At 42.1% G+C, this 20,251-nt stretch overlaps 1 protein-coding gene across 1 annotated transcript in view; it reads left to right on the top strand.

The window, feature by feature from the left end:
* LOC138514166 (acrosin-like) overlaps positions 1-20,251 on the top strand; it is a 350,028-nt gene that overhangs the window by 225,613 nt on the left and 104,164 nt on the right. The window contains exon 3 of the mRNA XM_069629473.1: positions 19,851-20,116. Within this exon, the coding sequence (XP_069485574.1) occupies positions 19,851-20,116 (266 nt within the window). The remainder of the gene's footprint in view (positions 1-19,850; positions 20,117-20,251) is intronic.

Below are 20,251 nucleotides of genomic sequence, written 5' to 3'. Positions count from 1 at the left end.
TATGGTTACATTCGTTTTCTTGTGTACTCTAGCAGCATCAGTTCAGTTGTGGTACGGGACCGCGGGGCGTGGGGCTTTCAGTGGTACTTATGAAGAATAATCCCCCGGAAATGCTTTTAACATTTGTACACCCCTGCAGGGGTGTGGGTCCTTCACGGCTGGTGTCGTGTACGATAATTACACTATTTCACAGATTTCTTTAGTAAGAGTGGTTGTATGGAGAGGATACATGTGTTAAAAGTGGTTTCTTACATTCATATTTGGGTACCTGTCTGCTTTCAGCAGATGACCATTCTACAGATTTTCCCATTGCCCAGGCCTTGCTGACCGGGTCATTGTGGGAGCAGCGATACACTGCGGAAGGTGAACTGTTACAATGTTAATGTATTACGCTAGATCATGCCCGTCTTGTTCGTGGGAACATGCTTGCAGCGGATCTACCATGGTGCTGCGGAGACAGGGAGGACTGGAACTCTCTGAAGGTGGGGGCCGCGCTGCAGCGTGCTGGGCTCACACCATCTTTAGCAGACAGAAAATGGTTTCTGAGGCCTAGCTAGATTTAATACGTGCGGGCAATGTCTTCAGCAGGTGAGCCATCCACCACCTGGGCCCTGGTGGTAGGAGGGAACGCCCGATGAGCCATGGCCCTCACCCGGGGTGGAGATGTAGGCAAGGGGGGGGTCTTTTGGACCACTCCTCCCCTACACGCATCTGAAAATAAAAAGAAACGGAAAAACAAGAGGAAATCAGAAATTGTAAGCTGCACATAGGAGGTAAGACGCGTAAAGCGATTAACGTGGAGGAGATATGACCACATCTTCACAAACTACAATGGGAACACCAGTCATATCAACGGACCCATCAACTTACTTGAGGAAGCCCACTCCTTTTAATTTGGAGCCACAGGAGGATCTAGGGCAAAGATGGCAGGAGTGGTTTGATGAATTCAAGGAATTTTTGCGAGCAGTTGGGAATCAAAATGCTACAAATACGCTAGACATTTTCATGAATTTAGTGGGAAGGGAAATGAAAAGTGTGATAAAAACAATATCAGCAGAAGAAAAAACAACATATCAAATGTTAGTGACGGCAATAAACACAAGGACACCAAGGAAGTGCCCAGAAGTGCCTGTTAGCCTGGAGGAAACGCTGCTGGACTATATTCTCGCTATATCAAGGATAAGCCCCGCCCCCAGCTCCCAGAATTCTTCAAGAAGGCTGGGCTGCGCGCACCTGCGCGCGCGCACCAAGGAAGTGCCCAGAAGTGCCTGTTAGCCTGGAGGAAACGCTGCTGGACTATATTCTCGCTATATCAAGGATAAGCCCCGCCCCCGGCTCCCAGAATTCTTCAAGAAGGCTGGGCTGCGCGCACCTGCGCGCGCGCACCAAGGAAGTGCCCAGAAGTGCCTGTTAGCCTGGAGGAAACGCTGCTGGACTATATTCTCGCTATATCAAGGGTGAGCTTTTTTTAGCTCATACATGGACACAGTGACCTCAAACTGTACTGAAAGTAATTGTATTTACCAGAGAAGGTAACATCAAAAGCTAAAAAGCTTTAAATACTTATACATTTCTTTCTTTAGATAAGCCCCGCCCCCGGCTCCCAGAATTCTTCAAGAAGGCTGGGCTGCGCGCACCTGCGCGCGCGCACCAAGGAAGTGCCCAGAAGTGCCTGTTAGCCTGGAGGAAACGCTGCTGGACTATATTCTCGCTATATCAAGGGTGAGCTTTTTTTAGCTCATACATGGACACAGTGACCTCAAACTGTACTGAAAGTAATTGTATTTACCAGAGAAGGTAACATCAAAAGCTAAAAAGCTTTAAATACTTATACATTTCTTTCTTTAGATAAGCCCCGCCCCCGGCTCCCAGAATTCTTCAAGAAGGCTGGGCTGCGCGCACCTGCGCGCGCGCACCAAGGAAGTGCCCAGAAGTGCCTGTTAGCCTGGAGGAAACGCTGCTGGACTATATTCTCGCTATATCAAGGGTGAGCTTTTTTTAGCTCATACATGGACACAGTGACCTCAAACTGTACTGAAAGTAATTGTATTTACCAGAGAAGGTAACATCAAAAGCTAAAAAGCTTTAAATACTTATACATTTCTTTCTTTAGATAAGCCCCGCCCCCGGCTCCCAGAATTCTTCAAGAAGGCTGGGCTGCGCGCACCTGCGCGCGCGCACCAAGGAAGTGCCCAGAAGTGCCTGTTAGCCTGGAGGAAACGCTGCTGGACTATATTCTCGCTATATCAAGGGTGAGCTTTTTTTAGCTCATACATGGACACAGTGACCTCAAACTGTACTGAAAGTAATTGTATTTACCAGAGAAGGTAACATCAAAAGCTAAAAAGCTTTAAATACTTATACATTTCTTTCTTTAGATAAGCCCCGCCCCCGGCTCCCAGAATTCTTCAAGAAGGCTGGGCTGCGCGCACCTGCGCGCGCGCACCAAGGAAGTGCCCAGAAGTGCCTGTTAGCCTGTTAGCCGGGGGCTGGAGGCTGGAGGCTGCGAGCATTGTTTGCTCGCCGTCTTATCTAAAACGCTGTGAGGATCTAGTGGGGATTGATCCTTCTCTTGATAACATTCTGTCGTCTGCTTGCTAGTTCTGCCTAAAGGAAGTCAATGTAACTGTATTTGAGAGGTATGTGCTTAAAGAAATTACGGTCTTTTTTGTCAATGTTTGAGTAAACTTCTGAAAACTGTGGCGTTTGAAGAGTTGAAAGCATTCCGCAGACGGGAGCCTGCAGAGAATGCAAGCGGCTAAGTGCTGTGAAAAGTCAACAGCCGTGTGTTATAAAATGGTAATGACTAATGTACAACGTAGATAATCTCGTAGATGCATGAGTCCGACACATGTGCTTTTGACATTTAATGAAGATTTGTAAAACTACAACGCCGTTGCATGACACAGGCTGCAATCTAAATAACACAAGTTAAGTACCATATAAGCACTGTTTGCTAGGTTTGCCTGACCTCCTGTTCTAATTTCGCTCGGAGGACGGCTGAACCCGTGACACTGTCTTATTGCCTGACCCTATAGGAAGAAGGTATTTTCTCATTGTTGGAAATCTCGCCCCCCGTCTTTGAAACGCTTCTTCCTGGGTCTTTAAAATCGTATCTACTAGTGCACCGTGCGCACTGTTAAGTACCACACAGGTACGGGTTGTTGTTTGCTGTACGAAGCGCAGGGTGTGGGTAAAGGCTATAAAGAAGTAAGACACTAACCTTCTTGTGGAAATTATATAACGAGAGTGCTGGCTGGTTGAGGGTGTAGAAACTAGGACATTTACAAAACCTATAATAAGTGTTGCATGCATTCATCCCTTGCATTAGTGGCTAATAACAGAAACTTCTGATTGTGGTAATAAAGAATGGTGAAAAAGCTAAGGAATGGGAAAAGGTGTCTGAATGGGTCTCCATCATTACTAGGAGAAGGAAACATGTCGGATGACGAAATAATGCACGACACCATAAATCAAACAAAAAAAAAGGGGAGAACTAATAGTAAGACGTCTAGTGATAAGGAGCTAGCATTACCATCAGCAAGTTCACTTATTCCTAACTCAGCAGTAGATGAGATGGTAAACTCAAATGAAGCACCAAAAATAAAAAAAGTTGTATCGGCCCAAATACATATGGAGAACACGGTAGGGCTTACATATCCTATAAACCCCATATGTAATATACCAATCACTGATAGTTCAATGTTAGGTGCAGTTAGTGAGGAACACAGTTTATTTACTGGTGATACCTCTCTGGTTGCACCAGTGGTTCTAGCAGAACTACATAGTAGAGCACGACTATCAAATGGCCCATCAACTCCTGCAGCGAGCTCGCGGGGAGTGAGAGACCAAGTTCATTTCCATGCAGCAATTGCTGCCAATTTGGAACAATTAAAGGAAAAAAGAACTAATGGGAGAGAGGAGGGAGAGAAAGAAAAGAAACAAAATGCAAGCTCTCCAGCCCACGACTTAGTGACCAATCCATTGGAGATAATCTATCCACACTCACCTGTGTTAGGGGCCGATTCTCTTCAAGCCAAACCACTGTTTGACTCAATACGTCAACCGAACTCATCTCTGCCACTGTTTCCACTTGAAGATACGCTCGTGGATTTGAATCAACAAGAATTACAAAACTTCCCTGTGCTGGCAAGGATCCTTAACTTGCTTGATAAGGGTCATGAATATACCCATGGTGCAATTGGTGCATTGAGCACGGCAATGTCTGATATTGGTAACAGAATAAGTAGAATGGAAGGATACATGATGGCTCAGGAAAAATGCCACATTTTCTGGGCTGATCAACTTCTCAGAGATAAAGTCACCAAGGAGAAAATGGTGGCAGAGACAATGGGTGCGGCAAATAGTGGTGCTATTCCTGCTCAAAAATCACAATTTACCCAAACACAGTTGGGGAGTATAGAAAATGGGTCTGAAGAAATCATAGAGTCCTATCCACTAGATAAGAACATAGAAAAACTCCCCCCTTATGCAGAAATTGCAAAACTCCAGCACGATAGAATTTTGGTATTAGAACAAATAGTACTAACTGCAAATTTAGCTCCTGATACCATACATGTTGGAGAACAGGGGGATATTCGTGACTCTTTGACACATAGAGGGCCTGATAGCCCCTCGGATCTTACAGACCTTATTGATTTGACTGAAGGAGCTAATGGTGAAGCACCTGAGTCAAATAAAAATGATAATGAAGAACCTGTGGCAAATCAAACATTATATTTTATGTCCCGAAAAGCAAAAAAACTTCACGCAAGAGCAAAAAAAAGACAAGCAATTAGAGGAACTCAAGCAACTTCACCTCAGGTGGTGGGCACTACAAACAAAAAAGAAGAGAACAAAAAACAAAAAAAAGGATTGGTGACAGGAGATTTCTTTAAAAAGAATAAAACTAGTGTAAATAAAGTGAAGGATGCACCACTAATTGACCAATTTCAACTAAATAAGGAAAGTCAGGTACACTTGGAAGACAATGACAGTTTAGTAGATGTTAAAGACACTACGAACATATCAACACCTCATCTTATACAAACACAACTTCAACGCTTCTTTGAGAGGATGGATAAGAAAATATCGTCCTTTACTCAATCATCTCAGGGTACTGGGCAGATGATCAATGACACATCTCAGACCACAGCTTTAGGGTCCAATAAGGACATATCGACGGTACAAAGAGAGGAAAAAGAACCTGTGACACCAAGGGCAGGTGGGCATGTTAACCCACATGTAAATACATTACAAATAGATGCACACTCTAAAGAGAAATCGGAAACAGAGATTAAGTCACAGGGTAGTTGCAAGGCTAAGGGTGGAATTGACTATAAACAACTGTCGCCCGAGATGAAACTGGTGATGGGCTGGACGGTAGACCCAGCAAAGGTTGAAAAACCAAATTTAAACCGCGCATCACTAATGAAGGTATTTCACCAAATTCCAAACCTACGCAACCTGGTATCAAATGACATTGATTGGGTCAGGCTCCCTTATGTTCCAAACTGTAGGATGTTATGCAAATATCAAAATATAATAATTGCATCGCTAATATGGCAACATGTTAAAGATTTCGAATTGTTGGGCTATGAATTGTCGTTGTACGCTTCAATGGAAGAAGCGAGTGGATTTGTTGAATATCAGCCATCATTGTGCCACAATGATTCTAATGTGGAAGGGCGAGAAAGTGAAATTGCAAGAATCCACGAAAAAATAAGGGAACAATCAGAAGCAGTCGCCCAGATAGCCACCACTCTCGCATTGCTTGAGCCACTAATAAAGACTCTAAATAGTGAGCAATCAGGAAAAACAAACCTATAACATGAGCCGTTGAGTATATGTTCATGGAACTGCTGTGGTTTGAAGAACTTGCAGGCATGGTTCCAGAAAATTCATCGGGAGAAATTGCCTGATTTAATTGTGGTACAGGAAACAATGGCACTAGCGGATGTTTACTTGGAAGGATACATGGCATATTGTGCACATGCAGTGAGGGGCAAAACGGGGCGGCCAGCTGGTGGATTGGCGATCTTTGTGAAACATCTATATGCGGTTAAAGTACGGCAACTCTTTACATCTGCTGAAATACTTGCAATAGAAATTAGATCAAGTAACATCGGGTATCCACACATATTATTAACATCTTTATACTGGAATCCGTCTACAACCACTTTAGATACCATACTAGAAAAATTATTGAATGTGATGACGGTAGTTATAGAAGAATCCCCCAACGTGATGATCATCATAGGTGGTGACTTTAATTGTATCCTTGATAAAAGCAGCGCAGACCGAATGATATTTAACCAGGGTTATATTACACCCTCCGTGGAAAGGGGACAAATCTGGTTAAAATTTTTTGAACAATGGGACATGAATATTATACCTTACTCTGTCAAAGAGCCACTATTTACTTGGTCGCGCGGGTCTAAGAAATCCACAATTGACTATATTGTGATGTCTGGACCAATAGCTAACACCACATCCCTGTGCACAGTTACACAATCACAATTTAGTGATCACTGCATATTGGAGTGTTACTGTGAATGTCCTCTCCAAAGATATGATGTACTAGTGCCACTTGCACTATTGGAAATAGATCGTCAAGCACTATCAATACGATGGAATACGAGACTATATAGGGAACTTAACTTCCTGGTGAATAGGGACATGGTTAAAATGAATCCACAGTTCTTGAGTATAGGAGAGGCTAATAATCTAGAATCAAAGAATGCTATTATGATACACAATCATATTGAACGGTTAGCAGCGCAAAAAGATAACAATACACAGAAAAAGAAAACCCAAAAGGGATTATATAATGCAGAAATTGCCATTAGGAAAAAAACCAAGAATCGAGAACTGCGCAACCTACTAAAATTTGGGAATGGTAATTTCGGTAGTACATATTATAATGAAAAAAAGGCTATTATGAGTAGCTATAAAAATGACTTAAAACAAATAAAAATGGTAAAATATCAAAAAGTTAATCAGAACATGATATATAACTTATGCCAAAAAAATACAAGAGAAATTTGGGCATTGTTAAGAGATCCTGCAATGATGGAAGGATCGTCTCTGCCCTCGGCTGTCAGCGGTGAAGCCTGGACAGAGGTATATAGTAATAAATATGCGATGCCATCAAAATTTAAAAATATGTATACCGAAGTTAACATGACAGATTTGCCAACTAAATGCCCATGGGGACTAGAAGATATTGAATTGGTTATAATGAACCTAAAGTCATCTAAGGCGGCAGGTCCTGATGGAATTCCACCCTGTGTTCTAAAAGATGACCCTAAGTTGTGGGCGGCTATTACACTGAGAAGCATAGAGTGTGTGCTGAAAACTAAGAGAGTACCGACATCATGGTTGTCGGCGATTGTGATCCCCATTCACAAAAAAGGGCCGCTAAATGATCCAGCAAATTTTAGACCAGTGGCACTTATAGATGTAACAGCGAAAGTGTTTGCTGCTCTTATTCTAAAAGATTTAAATGTATTCATCACAAAAAAAGAAATTCTATCCCGATTCCAAACTGGATTCAGGAAAGGGATGGGGACACAGTTAAATGCGACTGTTCTGGCTCACTTACTAAAGTTAACGAGGGTAAAAAATCATGGACCGATTTACATGGCTTTGCTCGATATATCAGGAGCATTTGACTCAGTGATTAGGCAGATACTATGGAAAAGAATGAAAGAACACAATATACCAGCACAAATTATAGAAATGATTGCACTACTCCATACGAACACAACTTATAGGATAAAGATAGATCAAAATGGATCGCTTACTTCTCCAATTAAAACATATATTGGCGTGAAACAAGGATGTAATTTGGCTGCCACATTATTTAATCTGTATCTAACAGAAATTGGTGCAATATGGTCAGGATGTAATGCCTTTTCAGTAAAATTGGGTTTACTCCGCCTGGATTGGATGGCATTTGCGGATGACTTGATACTATTTGATCCTACTCCTTTTGGCCTTCAAAACAAAATGACATGCTTGGCAGAATTTTGCGCTAATCACAACTTGAAAATAAACACAAAGAAATCAAACATTATGGTCTTTACAAATAAAAAAAAGACTATTCGGTATAATTGGAACATTGATGGGTTATGTATACCAAGGGCATTGGGCCTGATTTATTTGGGGTATAATTTAACAAATGCTGACTCAATCGCAAAATGGCAGTCGGAAATTAACACAAAAGCACTGCCACTTATCTCTCAAATGAAACTAATATATAAGAAATTTTGTCAATTCTCATTGATACCACTGATTGATTATTATAATCTTAAAGTGGAACCAATACTCATTTATGGGTTAGACTTATGTACTCTTGAAATTGGCAAAATTCTTAATAAAATACAAGGAAAAATATGGAAACAAGTATTGCGATTACCGATGTCATTGCCCAACGTGATAATTATTCATGAATTAGGGTTAAACTCATTAGCCTCAAAGTATTTGTGGCGCAAAATCGCCAGTTATGCAAAGATGTTAGACCCAGTACCAAATTCATTGTATGTAGATCTGGGTGAAATGTTAAAACTGGGAAATCCTAAATGGATAGAAGTTGCAGGACAACAATGTATAATAGCGATGGAAAGATTTGCAATGAACTCAGTGGACTTAATCACACGACCACAAACAGTGAAGTTAAAACTACGTGAATTTGATTGGGCAGATACAGCCGACAAAATTGGGTCCTATAAATTGTATAGAGAATATGCAAAATTCCGTCATCCCAGAAAACCAGTACTGGGATATATCATGCAGATACCTGGTCAAAAGCTTAGAGAGAACTACATGCGTTTCAGATTCAATCTTTTTAGAACGAGAGAGAGGATTAAAAACTGGAATCAGATGGTATCAGTTTATGTAGAAGGTTGTAGATTTTGTAATGTAACAACAATTGAGACCTTGAAACATCTGGTCATTTATTGCTCCTATTTTTCCATGCAGAGGCAACTTTTTCTGGGAAAATATCTGTATGAATCTAATAACCATGACCTTGAATTATTATGGATCCAATGTATGTGGGGAGTAAGGAAATCATTGATTGCTGATCTGCATTATTTCTTGATTGTCATCGAAAGTAAATTGGAAAGAGAAGCGGATAATGAGATGATGATAATGATGTGATTGGGCCTCAATGTTAACTGCTACCTGATTGTTCTCTGTGATAAAATTTCTTTTCTTCTGCTCTGTTTTTATTATTACGTAAATGAAATTGTTATACTAGAGTAACATGAATATGGTTTGATTTATGTAATTTTTATGTGATCTTATAAAATTTGGTTGTTGTAAAGATTTTATTGAAAAACAACACAATAAAGTTTTAAATATTCAAAAAAAAAAATAAACACAAGGATCATAGTACCCCCAAATCGAGATTATGAGCGCTACATCTTTAATCAACGCACTCAGAGCCCAAATGAAACGGTTGTACAATTTGCTCTGCGTCTCCAACGGAAAGCGATATATTGTGATTTCTCACATTTCAATGATGATGAAGCAATCAGGCTCAGAATTATTGAAGGTTGTTTGTCGTCTCAGTTCAGAAAGCATTTATTAAAAAAATCTCTGCTATTGGAGGAAGTACTGGAGCTTGCATGAATCTATGAGAGGGTAGATACTCAAGCAGCTAACATGGAGAATCCTAAAGGACTAGATACAATTGCTGTCATGAATCAAAAGCAAGGTGCACAATGGCAAAAGAGAAACCCAAACAAATCTTTTTGGAATGTCATTCGTAGAAACACAGGGGAAAGACAATGGGCCTCATTACGAGGTGGGCGGTAAGGGATTACCGGCACCGGTAAGGGCACCGGTGCCGGTAATCCCTTACCTCCCTATTACGAGTTCCCTTTGCGGGTCCCTTTGCGGGTCCTTCCCTAACGCCTGGTTTTACCAGGCGTTAGGGACGGGACCTGCAAAGGGATACCGGGCCAATAACGGTACCACAATTTGCGGTACCGTTATTGCTGCCTTCCTCCTTCCCATTGAGCCCTATCGGGGCTCAAATGGGAATGGGGAATGGCTCTGGTGAATGGGGAATTACCAGTCCCTCCGCCCTCGGAATGGAACGGTAATTGCTCCATCCACCAGACCGGAGTCGGTACGATTTTGGAGGTAGCCATGGCGCTAATGGCGCCATGGCTACCTCCAACCCCGTAATGAGGCCCAATGTTACAGGTGTGGGTTTGAATTTCCACACAGAGGTCAGTGTCCCACCTTAGGACACATGTGTTTAAGATGTGGTCAAGAAAACCATTTCCAGAATATGTGTAGAGAAAAGACAGTGGACATCCATACAAAAACCGAATACTCAAATGGTACCAGCTCGAAGATATGATAATCCAAGTTATTTCACTGCAAGGACGAGTATTGAAGGGTTGAATAGAAATGTGAGATCGAATTCAAATCAACCAGTTTTGCGCCAGGGTTTGTGAGGACCATGCATGCTTTGCAAATTGAGGAGTCCAGACAAAAAGAGCCTGAACAGACTTTAATGTTGCAGAGATGCGATATTCAAGATCACGCAAAAGGAGGATATGATTATGATCCATATGAAAATTCCCCGGTGGAAGGTAGTGACGAGAAACCAGCAATGAACAATGAATACCTAGACTATGACATATACAGCAAGGAATACGTGAGGTTAATATATGGCACGTCTGATGGAAGCACAGCTATAAGAGTGAATGTGAATCTAAGAAATCGAGACATGCTGTTTTTGGTGGATACTGGCTCCACAGTAAATGTAATGAACAACAAAATGTATGAAGAGGTCGCTCAATTATATCCTCTACAACCGTCATGGACCAATATATTCCAATGGGGAGAAATACATCCCTTGGTTATAAGAGGAACATTCAAGTTTGATTTAATGCACAAAGACAGTCACATACCATTGGACATTTTTGTCATAGAAAGTTCTGCAGAAGGTAGATGTCTTCTTAACTGTAAAACTGCAACCAGCTTAAAACTTATCAATGTGAACTAAGTCTGAGATGATAAAAGGTACTCCTCCATGGAACCAAGACTTACAAACTATAATGAAGAGAATGATGGATATAGAGGTTCTCAAAGAAAAATGTCCTGATCTATTCAAAGGTGTAGGAAAACTGAAGAGCGGAGTAATACATCTTCACAATCGATCCTCAGATTTAACCTGTTCCTCAACATCCAAGGAGGATAGGGTTTCACCTTCAAGAAAAGGTCTCAAATGAACTGAAACAGCTGATTGATAACGATATAATTGAGAAAGTAGAGAGTGGTCCCACGCCATGGGTGTTGTTGATAGTAGTAGTCCCAAAGGCTGATGGACGCATTTGTTTATGTGTAGATTTATGCGAATTCGCAATAAGGCCATACAAAGGGAAAGACACCCCAGACCTAACATTGAAGATATGATCATTAGATTAAACAGAGCAACTAGATTCACCAAGCTGGACTTAAATCAAGGGTATCATCAAGGGTATCATCAGTTGGAAATTGATCCCGAATCAAGATGCATAACGACATTTGCAACACGTGAGGGTTTATAGAGATACAAGAGATTGAGTTTTGGAATATCGTCTGCAGCGGAAATATTTCAGGAGACAATTAGGAAAGTTATTGCCCCTGTAAACAATGCGTTTAATTACAGCGACGACATACTAGTGTATGGCATTACTCAGGAGCAACATGATCAGGCATTGGAATAAGTATGTCTAGAGTTACAAAGCAATGGACTGACATTGAATGGGCCCAAATGTGAGGTGAACAAACGAAGCTTATGTTTTTTTGGGCATGTGTTTTCAGAGAAAGGATCAGAGCAGATTCTAATAAAGTGGAGACCATTCTCCATTTAGATCCACCAAAGGATGTGACTGAATTGAGGTCATTCTTAGGAATGACGGGATACTGTGCTTGCTATGTGCCTGATTTTGCAATGCTGACAGACCCGTTAAGACATCTGCTCAAGAAAGAGACGGCATTTGTTTGGGATGAGAGATGTAACAATAGCTTTGAAGAAATCAAAAAAGATCTTGCAAACAGTAAGCAACTGGCCTATTTTGACCCAGAATGGGTAACTGAGGTCACAGTAGATGCTAGCCCAGTTGGGTTGGGGGAAATTTTGGCATAAATGGAACCTGGAAAAGTGGATGTCAGACACATCATCATGTATGCTAGTCGTGCCTTAAAAAGAATCGAGCAGGCGTATTCCCAGGCAGAAAAAGAAAGCTTAGCTGCTGTATGGGTCTGTGAAAAATGTCATCATTTTATAATTGGGAGACCTTTTATACTTATTACGGATCATCAAGCACTGATATCATTGTTTGGAAACCCGAGAAGTAGAATGCCCCCACATATTGAAAGGTGGGGTATACGTCTTCAAGAGTATGATTACATCATCATACATAGACCGGGGAAGGAAGCTAACCCGGCGGATTATCTGTCCAGGCAAAGAATATGATGATGATAAAATGCAGGTGGAGGCAGAAAATTATATATCATACTTGTCTGCCAATGCTTTACCACCAACAATATCAAGGAAAATGTTTGCAGAGGAGAGCAGGAGTGACCCAACAATTCAAGCAGCCACATGTCTAACCTCAGCTGGCCGGTGGAATTGGAGGCTAAGTGAGCAAAGGTTTGAAAGGGGAGTTGACATGAAAGATCTGCAGAGGCTAGATAGGATAAGCAGAGAATTGACATCAACAGATGATGGTATGCTATTAAGAGGAAATAGGCTGGTCGCACTGAAAACTTTAAGGAAAGCCCTAGTAAATTTGGCGAATGAATGGCACAGGGGAGTAACAAATACGAAGAAAATGCTGAGAAATCAAATATGGTTCCCCTGGATGGACGCTTTAGTAGAAGACATTGTGAAGAAATGATTTGCATGCCAGGTAACTGCGTCCGACAGTAGTCCTGGTCCTCTTCAAATTGTTCCATTACCGGAGGCGCCGTGGAGCAGGATATCAATGGATTTTTATGGCCCTCTGGAGGAAGGAGGATATTTATTAGTTATTCTGGATGAATGTTCTAGATTCCCGTTGGTGAATCATGTGGTGTAAACTGCTCTCCATCATGTAGTTGAGACTTTAGATGAGGTATTCAGTGAGTGGGGCATTCCCAAAGTAATTAAAATGGATAATGGTCCGCCATTTCAAGGACGCCAATTTGAGAGATTTTCAGATTACTTGGGATTTAAACATCCAAAGATTACTCCTTTGCGGCCGCAAGCAAATGGCATGGTAGAAAAGTTCATGCTCAATCTGAAACGAACAAGACAGAAGGCAGTTGTAGACAACATGACGATGGTTCAGGCAGTGTCCCAAATGCTTAGGAGCTATCGGAATAATATACATGAAATGACTGGGTTTACACCGTCTGAATTGATGCTCCGATATAAACCCAGGACTCGTATTCCTCAAGTGGGTAGTGATGCATTGGAAGAAGATGTAGAGATAAGGAGAAGAGATGAGATGAAATGAAGGAAGGTCAAAAAGGTCAAAGAGTCTACTGATAAAAGAAGGAAAGCAAAGAAGGGTCAGATTGGTGTGGGGGAACAGGTGTTGGTTCGACAAAGACTGCGGTCTAAATTGGACTCAAGATACAAACCGATAATTTTGAAAGTGAAAAAAGTGAAAGGGCCCATGGTCACCGCCATAGATGAGGACAATCGTGAGTTCACACTGAATGCATCATTCTTAAGGAGGATTTTTCAAGAGGACCCTGGTGTTGTTGGGGAAGGGGAAGCAAAACTTGATTTTGGAGGGAAAGCGAAAGTGGTTGACAATTCAATGGGGGACAATATTCAGTGGACTCAGGAGATGCTTCTACAAATGAGGAGGTGGTTAGACCTTCGAATGGAAATTGGAATTGGAATAACGTGAGTCCTGTAAATGATGTGTCGCATCCTGGTGAAGTAGGATGTACTCGAGGAAGTGGTTCTGGAATCACTCCCATGGGAAGTCGTCCTGTGAGGGCGGTACGTAGACCAGAAAGGTTGATTGAACAAATGTAAATGTCCATCCAGCAAAATTGTAAGTACAGATTTAAATATTATTGTACCTGGAGTTGTTGAAACTAGTTGAATTATATAGTTATAGGAGTTATATGATAAATAAGGGGGGATTGTTGTGATTTCTTATGTATTTCTGTGTTAGAATATCAAAGCGTCATTGATGGAATGGGAGAATGTTGGGGAGATCTGGAATGTAGGGAGTTTAGTTGTATATGAAAGATTAAAGATACAAGTTTCGTATATAAGGGTCTCCCTTGATTTAATGTTTGCAATATAAAACAGGTACCATACTCTTGGACTCTCTCTACAGTGGGTGGTAACAGGTAAGGGGTAGGGGCGTGGTCCGTCAGTTTCATCCTGAGACTCTATATTTGACCCCTCTCAGGGATGGTGGGGTGAAGGGGCAGAACCCTCAGAGGGAGATCGCGCCAGGGGAACAGATGGTAGAAGTATTAGAAGGTTTAGCCTTTTCAGGTTTATGTGTTAAAATAATTATGTTTAGAATAAAAAGGGGTCATATTTGGGATCCCTTAGAAAATACACATAGGGACCTGTCAATGAGTGGGGATAGGGTAAGAACTCAGTACGTGGCCCATCTCCTGTTTGGTCTAACATCTTTTAGTGCAGGTTTCTGAGCACCGCTTCCTGTCCAGCTGGTCTGGGGGTTCGATGGTTCCAGTGGGTTCCATTCCTGACCCGGAGAAAACCAGGGCTACATTCCCATCACAATCAATATGGGGAACACCTCAGAGTTCAAATGCACTCACACTCTATCGGCAAGGGCATCGGCTCTCCTGGAATGTATAACCAGACACTCAAACTTGTTCTAACTGGATAGGAACAAATGTGACCCCCACAAGGTGTGATAAACTCCTCCTTGCATTGTGCTTTGTGAAACCTAAAATAGTTGCACTTTCCTAACCCCTTGCACTGTGTGTGTGTGGGGGGGGGTGGTCCTGGCCTGTGAGACAGATGTGCTATAGTGCTGCACCTTCACAGGGGAGGGGCTGGTCCTAGCAAATATCCTTTACCCAGATGCTATACCCCCTGAATTCTTTGGTATTTCAGAAACCCATGCGTGCATATATGGCGTGCCTTCACTTGGAGCATTCAGAGCTATCTAGGAAACCCTTGAGTAAGACAAAGTGCATAGATATAAACAGCAATATGCAGATGGCACTGGTCCTGAGTAACCTACTCTCTCCCCCTCTTCAGTAGAAAGCTGTTTCAATGTCTGCATCCCTTTCCTGGAACTACAGTTCAGAGTCTTACATAGAGAAAGGGGGTTGAGGGTTGGTGGCCTTACTCTAGGGGAACAGTCTTGCTCCTCCCAGCAATTGGACAACCAATGGTGAAACAACAAGGGAAAGAAGAAATGAAGTCTAGGTTATAAGATGAAGGGGGCTTGCATCTACAGCATGCAGAGGTACAGTCTGCCAAACATTACCAAAAACGATTGCACACACTTACAATTTGTGCAGGTCAAAAAAATAAAGGTCACATTTAAACTCACTTGACTTTGCAGAAATGTCAGGTGAACCCAGGCACTCCCACACCATTGGTTTTATCAACCTCAGGTGCCCTGACTTGAATCCATGTCTTGGAACACTTCGACTGGACCCTCCCGGTCAGGTGTTGCAAGCTTTTTCTGCTCTGTGTGGTCTGGGCAATATCCTCCCACCACTACATGGGCCTTATGAGGCAGACTGCTGGCGCCACATAGCTTGGCAGGTCAGGAATCCCAGTAATGGGATAGGGATAGGCAGCTTCTGAGTTTACCACGAGGGGCTGCTATGGCAGACGGCAGACGGCTTGGACCTCAGTTTGGGAGTTCACGAGAGAGATCTTGGCCTGAGAGAGTTTTCCAAGGCCAAACTCCCCCTGCCAGTCAGCTCCCCCTTATCCACCAACAGAGCTCTTCCTGTCAACCATCTCAGAATTGTCAATTTGTAGCAATGTTGGAGATCTTAATTGAATTTAACTGTTTGACAGTATATTCAAATTGGAAAAGCCTAATTTGTATCAAAATTATATTTGATGCAGGCCATCAAAAAAGGAATGGTGCCGTCATGCCCCAGCCCCATGTGCGGTGCCGATAGCATCTGGGCACCCCTTATGTCACCTGGAAAGTGCCCTGGCGTCTTGGCCAACGCCGCAGGTTCGGCGGTCCTGTTCAGACTACAATGCCCAGCATTCTGTGTCAGTAATGTTTTTGGGCACTATGGTCACGTGAGGAGCACGTAACGTGTTTCCGCGTCTGCACGCTAGTAGACTATTAGCAGTCAACTTAACCGCTGCTCGGGTGCTCCTTAACTGTGCATCTGGTGCCATTTTCGGAATGTTTAGAACTCTGTTACTTCCATCCTGATTCCTGTTTCTGATCCCTTGCCTGTTATTCTCTTGGATTACCCCTTTGGTTTTTAATGCCCGGCTCCTTCGAATTGATTCCCCGGTTCCCCGACACTGCATTGTTCATTTGGATTGTCTTGCTGCCTCGCGTTTTGTTACATTGACATTTGGATTCCAGTTACCCAGAGTTTAAAACTGCTAGGGCTTGTCCAGCAGTTTCCGACACTCCCGTCTCAGCAACGAACTTTACCCTTCTACTTACCTGTGTTCCATTTTCTTCAGCCTTTTCCACTTTCACACACTACCCAGCTTTTACCTCTTGCGAAATCCCATTTCTTATGTTCATTTATTTTATTCCTTGCCATACCTTTGGGACGCTTTGCTGAACTTTCAAGGACCTTCTTCCTGGACATCCGGTGACCACTCTGGACGCTCTCCTGATTTCACCTCTGGTCACCCATCCTTCACTTACCTTTGGGACGCTATGCAGAATATCAAAGGACTGCTTTGGAAACTTTTAGATTGTGCCCTTGTGCCGTCCGGGTCAGGTGCTTCAACACTGACTATTTGGGATTTTGAACTCACTCTGTGGATTTTGCTACACCTTTTCTCAGCTTGCTAAATTCTGTGGTGCCAAGTAGGTTTCGGGTCTTTTTCCTTGACGGAGCAGGTAAGAGTGGGAAGCAGAGGGTGGTGGTTGCAGAGGTTGGTATCCTTGACTACTGTACTGAACTGTTGTTATTGTTCTTTCCTGTAGCTCTGTTGCTGCTGCTCCTGCCTTTTCACTCAAGCCCCTGGTCTGTCAGGTGTACTATATTCCTGCAGACTGCGCTCTTGCGGGGAAAGTCTGGTTGCACTTAGCTCCAGACTAAGAGTGAATTGTGTAATATGCATAACTGTCTAGGTTTTGACAGATCAATGTTCTTTTTGTACTGTACTTTGCACTTGAGGTGTATATATTGACCCTCTATTGTTATTTTAATGGTCCATTGTATGAATTCATGCAGCAGGAATGTTTGATATGGTATGATTATTTGATGAGAGGTTGGCAGGGTTTGCACTTGCACTTTAGTACTGTTTTATTAGTCTAAAAATATTGGTGAATTGTGTATTGAAGAAAGGAATTAAATGTATAGTAACATTAAATAAACCATGTTCTAAATAGAATGAGAAGAATGTCTTTCTTGAGAAGGGTGTTCGCCTATTGAAATAGATGCATAAAGCTAAGAAGTTTTTTTCTTGTGTGGAGGTTGGAACCCTAGCTGGAGCCTCTTTCCTCCCAGCATTTCAACAACCCATTTTCGAACTCTCAAACCTTAACATGTACTCACTGGATGCTTGGTACTGAGAGCCACGATTGTACGTCATCTGGGGGACTTTGTGCATGATCATGCGACCATACCTGAAATGCCCTTTTGGCTGTACTGTACCAATACCAGTAATATGCACCTATTCGTCGCATTATATAACATCTGGCAACAAGTTGAATTGGAACTAAAATGTGAACTGGAATTATCACAGGATGGATGAAGCCTAAGGGAGTGCATAGAGAATCCCTGTGGCAACAGTAATTAAGTGGGCAAATAGAACTATATAAAGGTTGCATGTATTGCAAGTATGATTTTATTAGTACATATGTGTATACGGTTCGAATTGAATATAATGTAATGTTTGTATTATATGTAATTGTAATATGTAAATTATATGTGTAAAATTTGAATTTATTTCATACTGTATCACATTAAAGAATTTGATTTGATTTGATTTAACATTTTTTCACATTTAAATACAATAATCTATTCTCCTTGTAATTCTATCAGGTTAATATATACAGGAAGCTAATCAGCCTCCATTCTCCTAATGCTTATTACACATTTTTAAAAGAGGTCGCAATGTGCATTTTAACAGTAGCTGACAGGTTCTCTGGGGGGGGTTATAGGGGCTGTTGCAGGGTACTCCATTGATTCATCCCTAATCCTAACAAGTTTAAATTAATTATTTTTGTACCAACATGGCAATATGTATTTCTGCACAGAATTGGCAGCTTGGGTCGCAGATTTAAGATGACCACATATTTCCATGGGGTTACACTTGTATTTAGGGGAGCGAGCGCAGGAGACAGGTGGAGTTATGGAACAGAGAGGTGTGTGCATTTTGATAACATGTTTTTCAGAATGAGAAGATGCATACAGAAGTTCAGTAGGGTTTGGGGCATATGGATTTGTGAAGTGCAAGCCAATTATGTGGAGGAAGAGTGGTGGAGTGGGAAGAAATTGGGGAGCTTGTGAAATGCGCATGCATATATGAGCTATTTGCTGAAAAGGACTGCATAGTTCTGGGCCTGCAGACTTAAAAGTCGAATGATTCATGTACAATATGTTGGTTCTATGTCGTATCATTGACACCCGTTTTTTCAACGGCTGTTTTTACGAACAGTTTTTGCCGAAAAAACTGATCAACATGTTTTATGTCTTCCAACCCCCCAATGCTCTGGCTATTTTTTACTGTTCCTGATCCCCCCAACCCTTTATATGCCCTACCCGATCCCCCTAAAAAAAAAAAAAAAATCTACGTGTTTTGCAGCAAAACATTGTTCAGAAAAACACCTGTCGAAAAAAAGGCTGTGGAAGATAGGACGTCGTACCAATATGTTACTCCTTTATAATCAGTGGAGCATTCTCATATAATACAACTGTTGGTAATTTCGCTATAAACCTTTCTGTGATCAGTTTTAGACATGGAAAAATAAGAATACAAATGATTAAAAAACAAATGGGAAATGCCCTTATTTGCCTGCCAATGTCAGTGAAGGGAAGCGCAACAAGAGGTCTTAATGAATACAGAATGGCATCAAGGGTAAGGTTATGACATCACTTAACGTTCTGATGCTGTAGTTTATATGTTGAGAGCTTAGTTCCTAACACAGCGACCTGCTCCTGAACAGTTCAAGCTTAGGTCCAGGGTTCCGGGTACATTGCCTTGTCGAGATAAATGCAGCAAGAAAGAGGCCCTAATAGATACAGAACAAAATCAAGAATAATGTGTCGACGCCATTACAATGTTGAGGCTCTATGTTATGGTGAAAGCTTCGTTGCTAATGCAATGATCTGCTCTTCAGTTTACAACTCTTCTTAGGGTGAAGATTAGGGTCAGGGTTACTGAGATCATGCTGTGTCGCTTTCCCTAAGACATCTTTAAGACTCTTGTTCAAATGTAGGTCGTGGATACTTGAGAATGTGGCATTTAGGCTCTGGTTCTGCGCTTTTGAGGTTGTGACTTCTCTTTGGACCATGTACCCCTCTGAGACTCTGGCTTAGGTGTGGTGTTTGATTCCTACGGGCTATGATCTGCTCTTGAATGTTAAACTCCACTCAAGCTCTAGATGTATGGTATGGGCACTAACCGCTCTTGATTCTTAAGCTTATGGGAGGGCCATGACTTGATTTCTCTTTGTTTCTTTTAGGAACGTTTATAACTGGAGAGTGGTGTCAGGAGCCACTCAGCTCTCTCGCCTTGGCGACGAGACACAAGTTCGTAAGATCAAGACTCTGCGAAGACATGAAGAGTACAATCCAAAGACAGAGATGAATGACATGGCTCTGCTTCAGCTGGATAATACAATTGTATTCAACGACTACACACAGCCAGCTTGCTTCCCGGACAGCAGCATGGATGTCACTCAGATGTCCCCGTGCCATGTCAGTGGCTGGGGAGTCATGGAGGAAGGATGTGAGCACCCCTTTTGCTTAGTGGTTGCACGCCTAGGTTAGATGAATCAGCGCACTTGTGCAATGGGTGGCGATTTCCAGTCTTCTTTAATAAAGAAGGCATGGGCCCTCCATCATGTAGTGTGCAAAGTGAGCG

This window comes from Ambystoma mexicanum, chromosome 12 (assembly GCF_040938575.1).
Source record: "Ambystoma mexicanum isolate Mex_15411 chromosome 12, UKY_AmexF1_1, whole genome shotgun sequence".
NCBI lineage: Eukaryota > Metazoa > Chordata > Amphibia > Caudata > Ambystomatidae > Ambystoma > Ambystoma mexicanum.
This window is presented reverse-complemented; position numbering and strand designations above follow the sequence as displayed.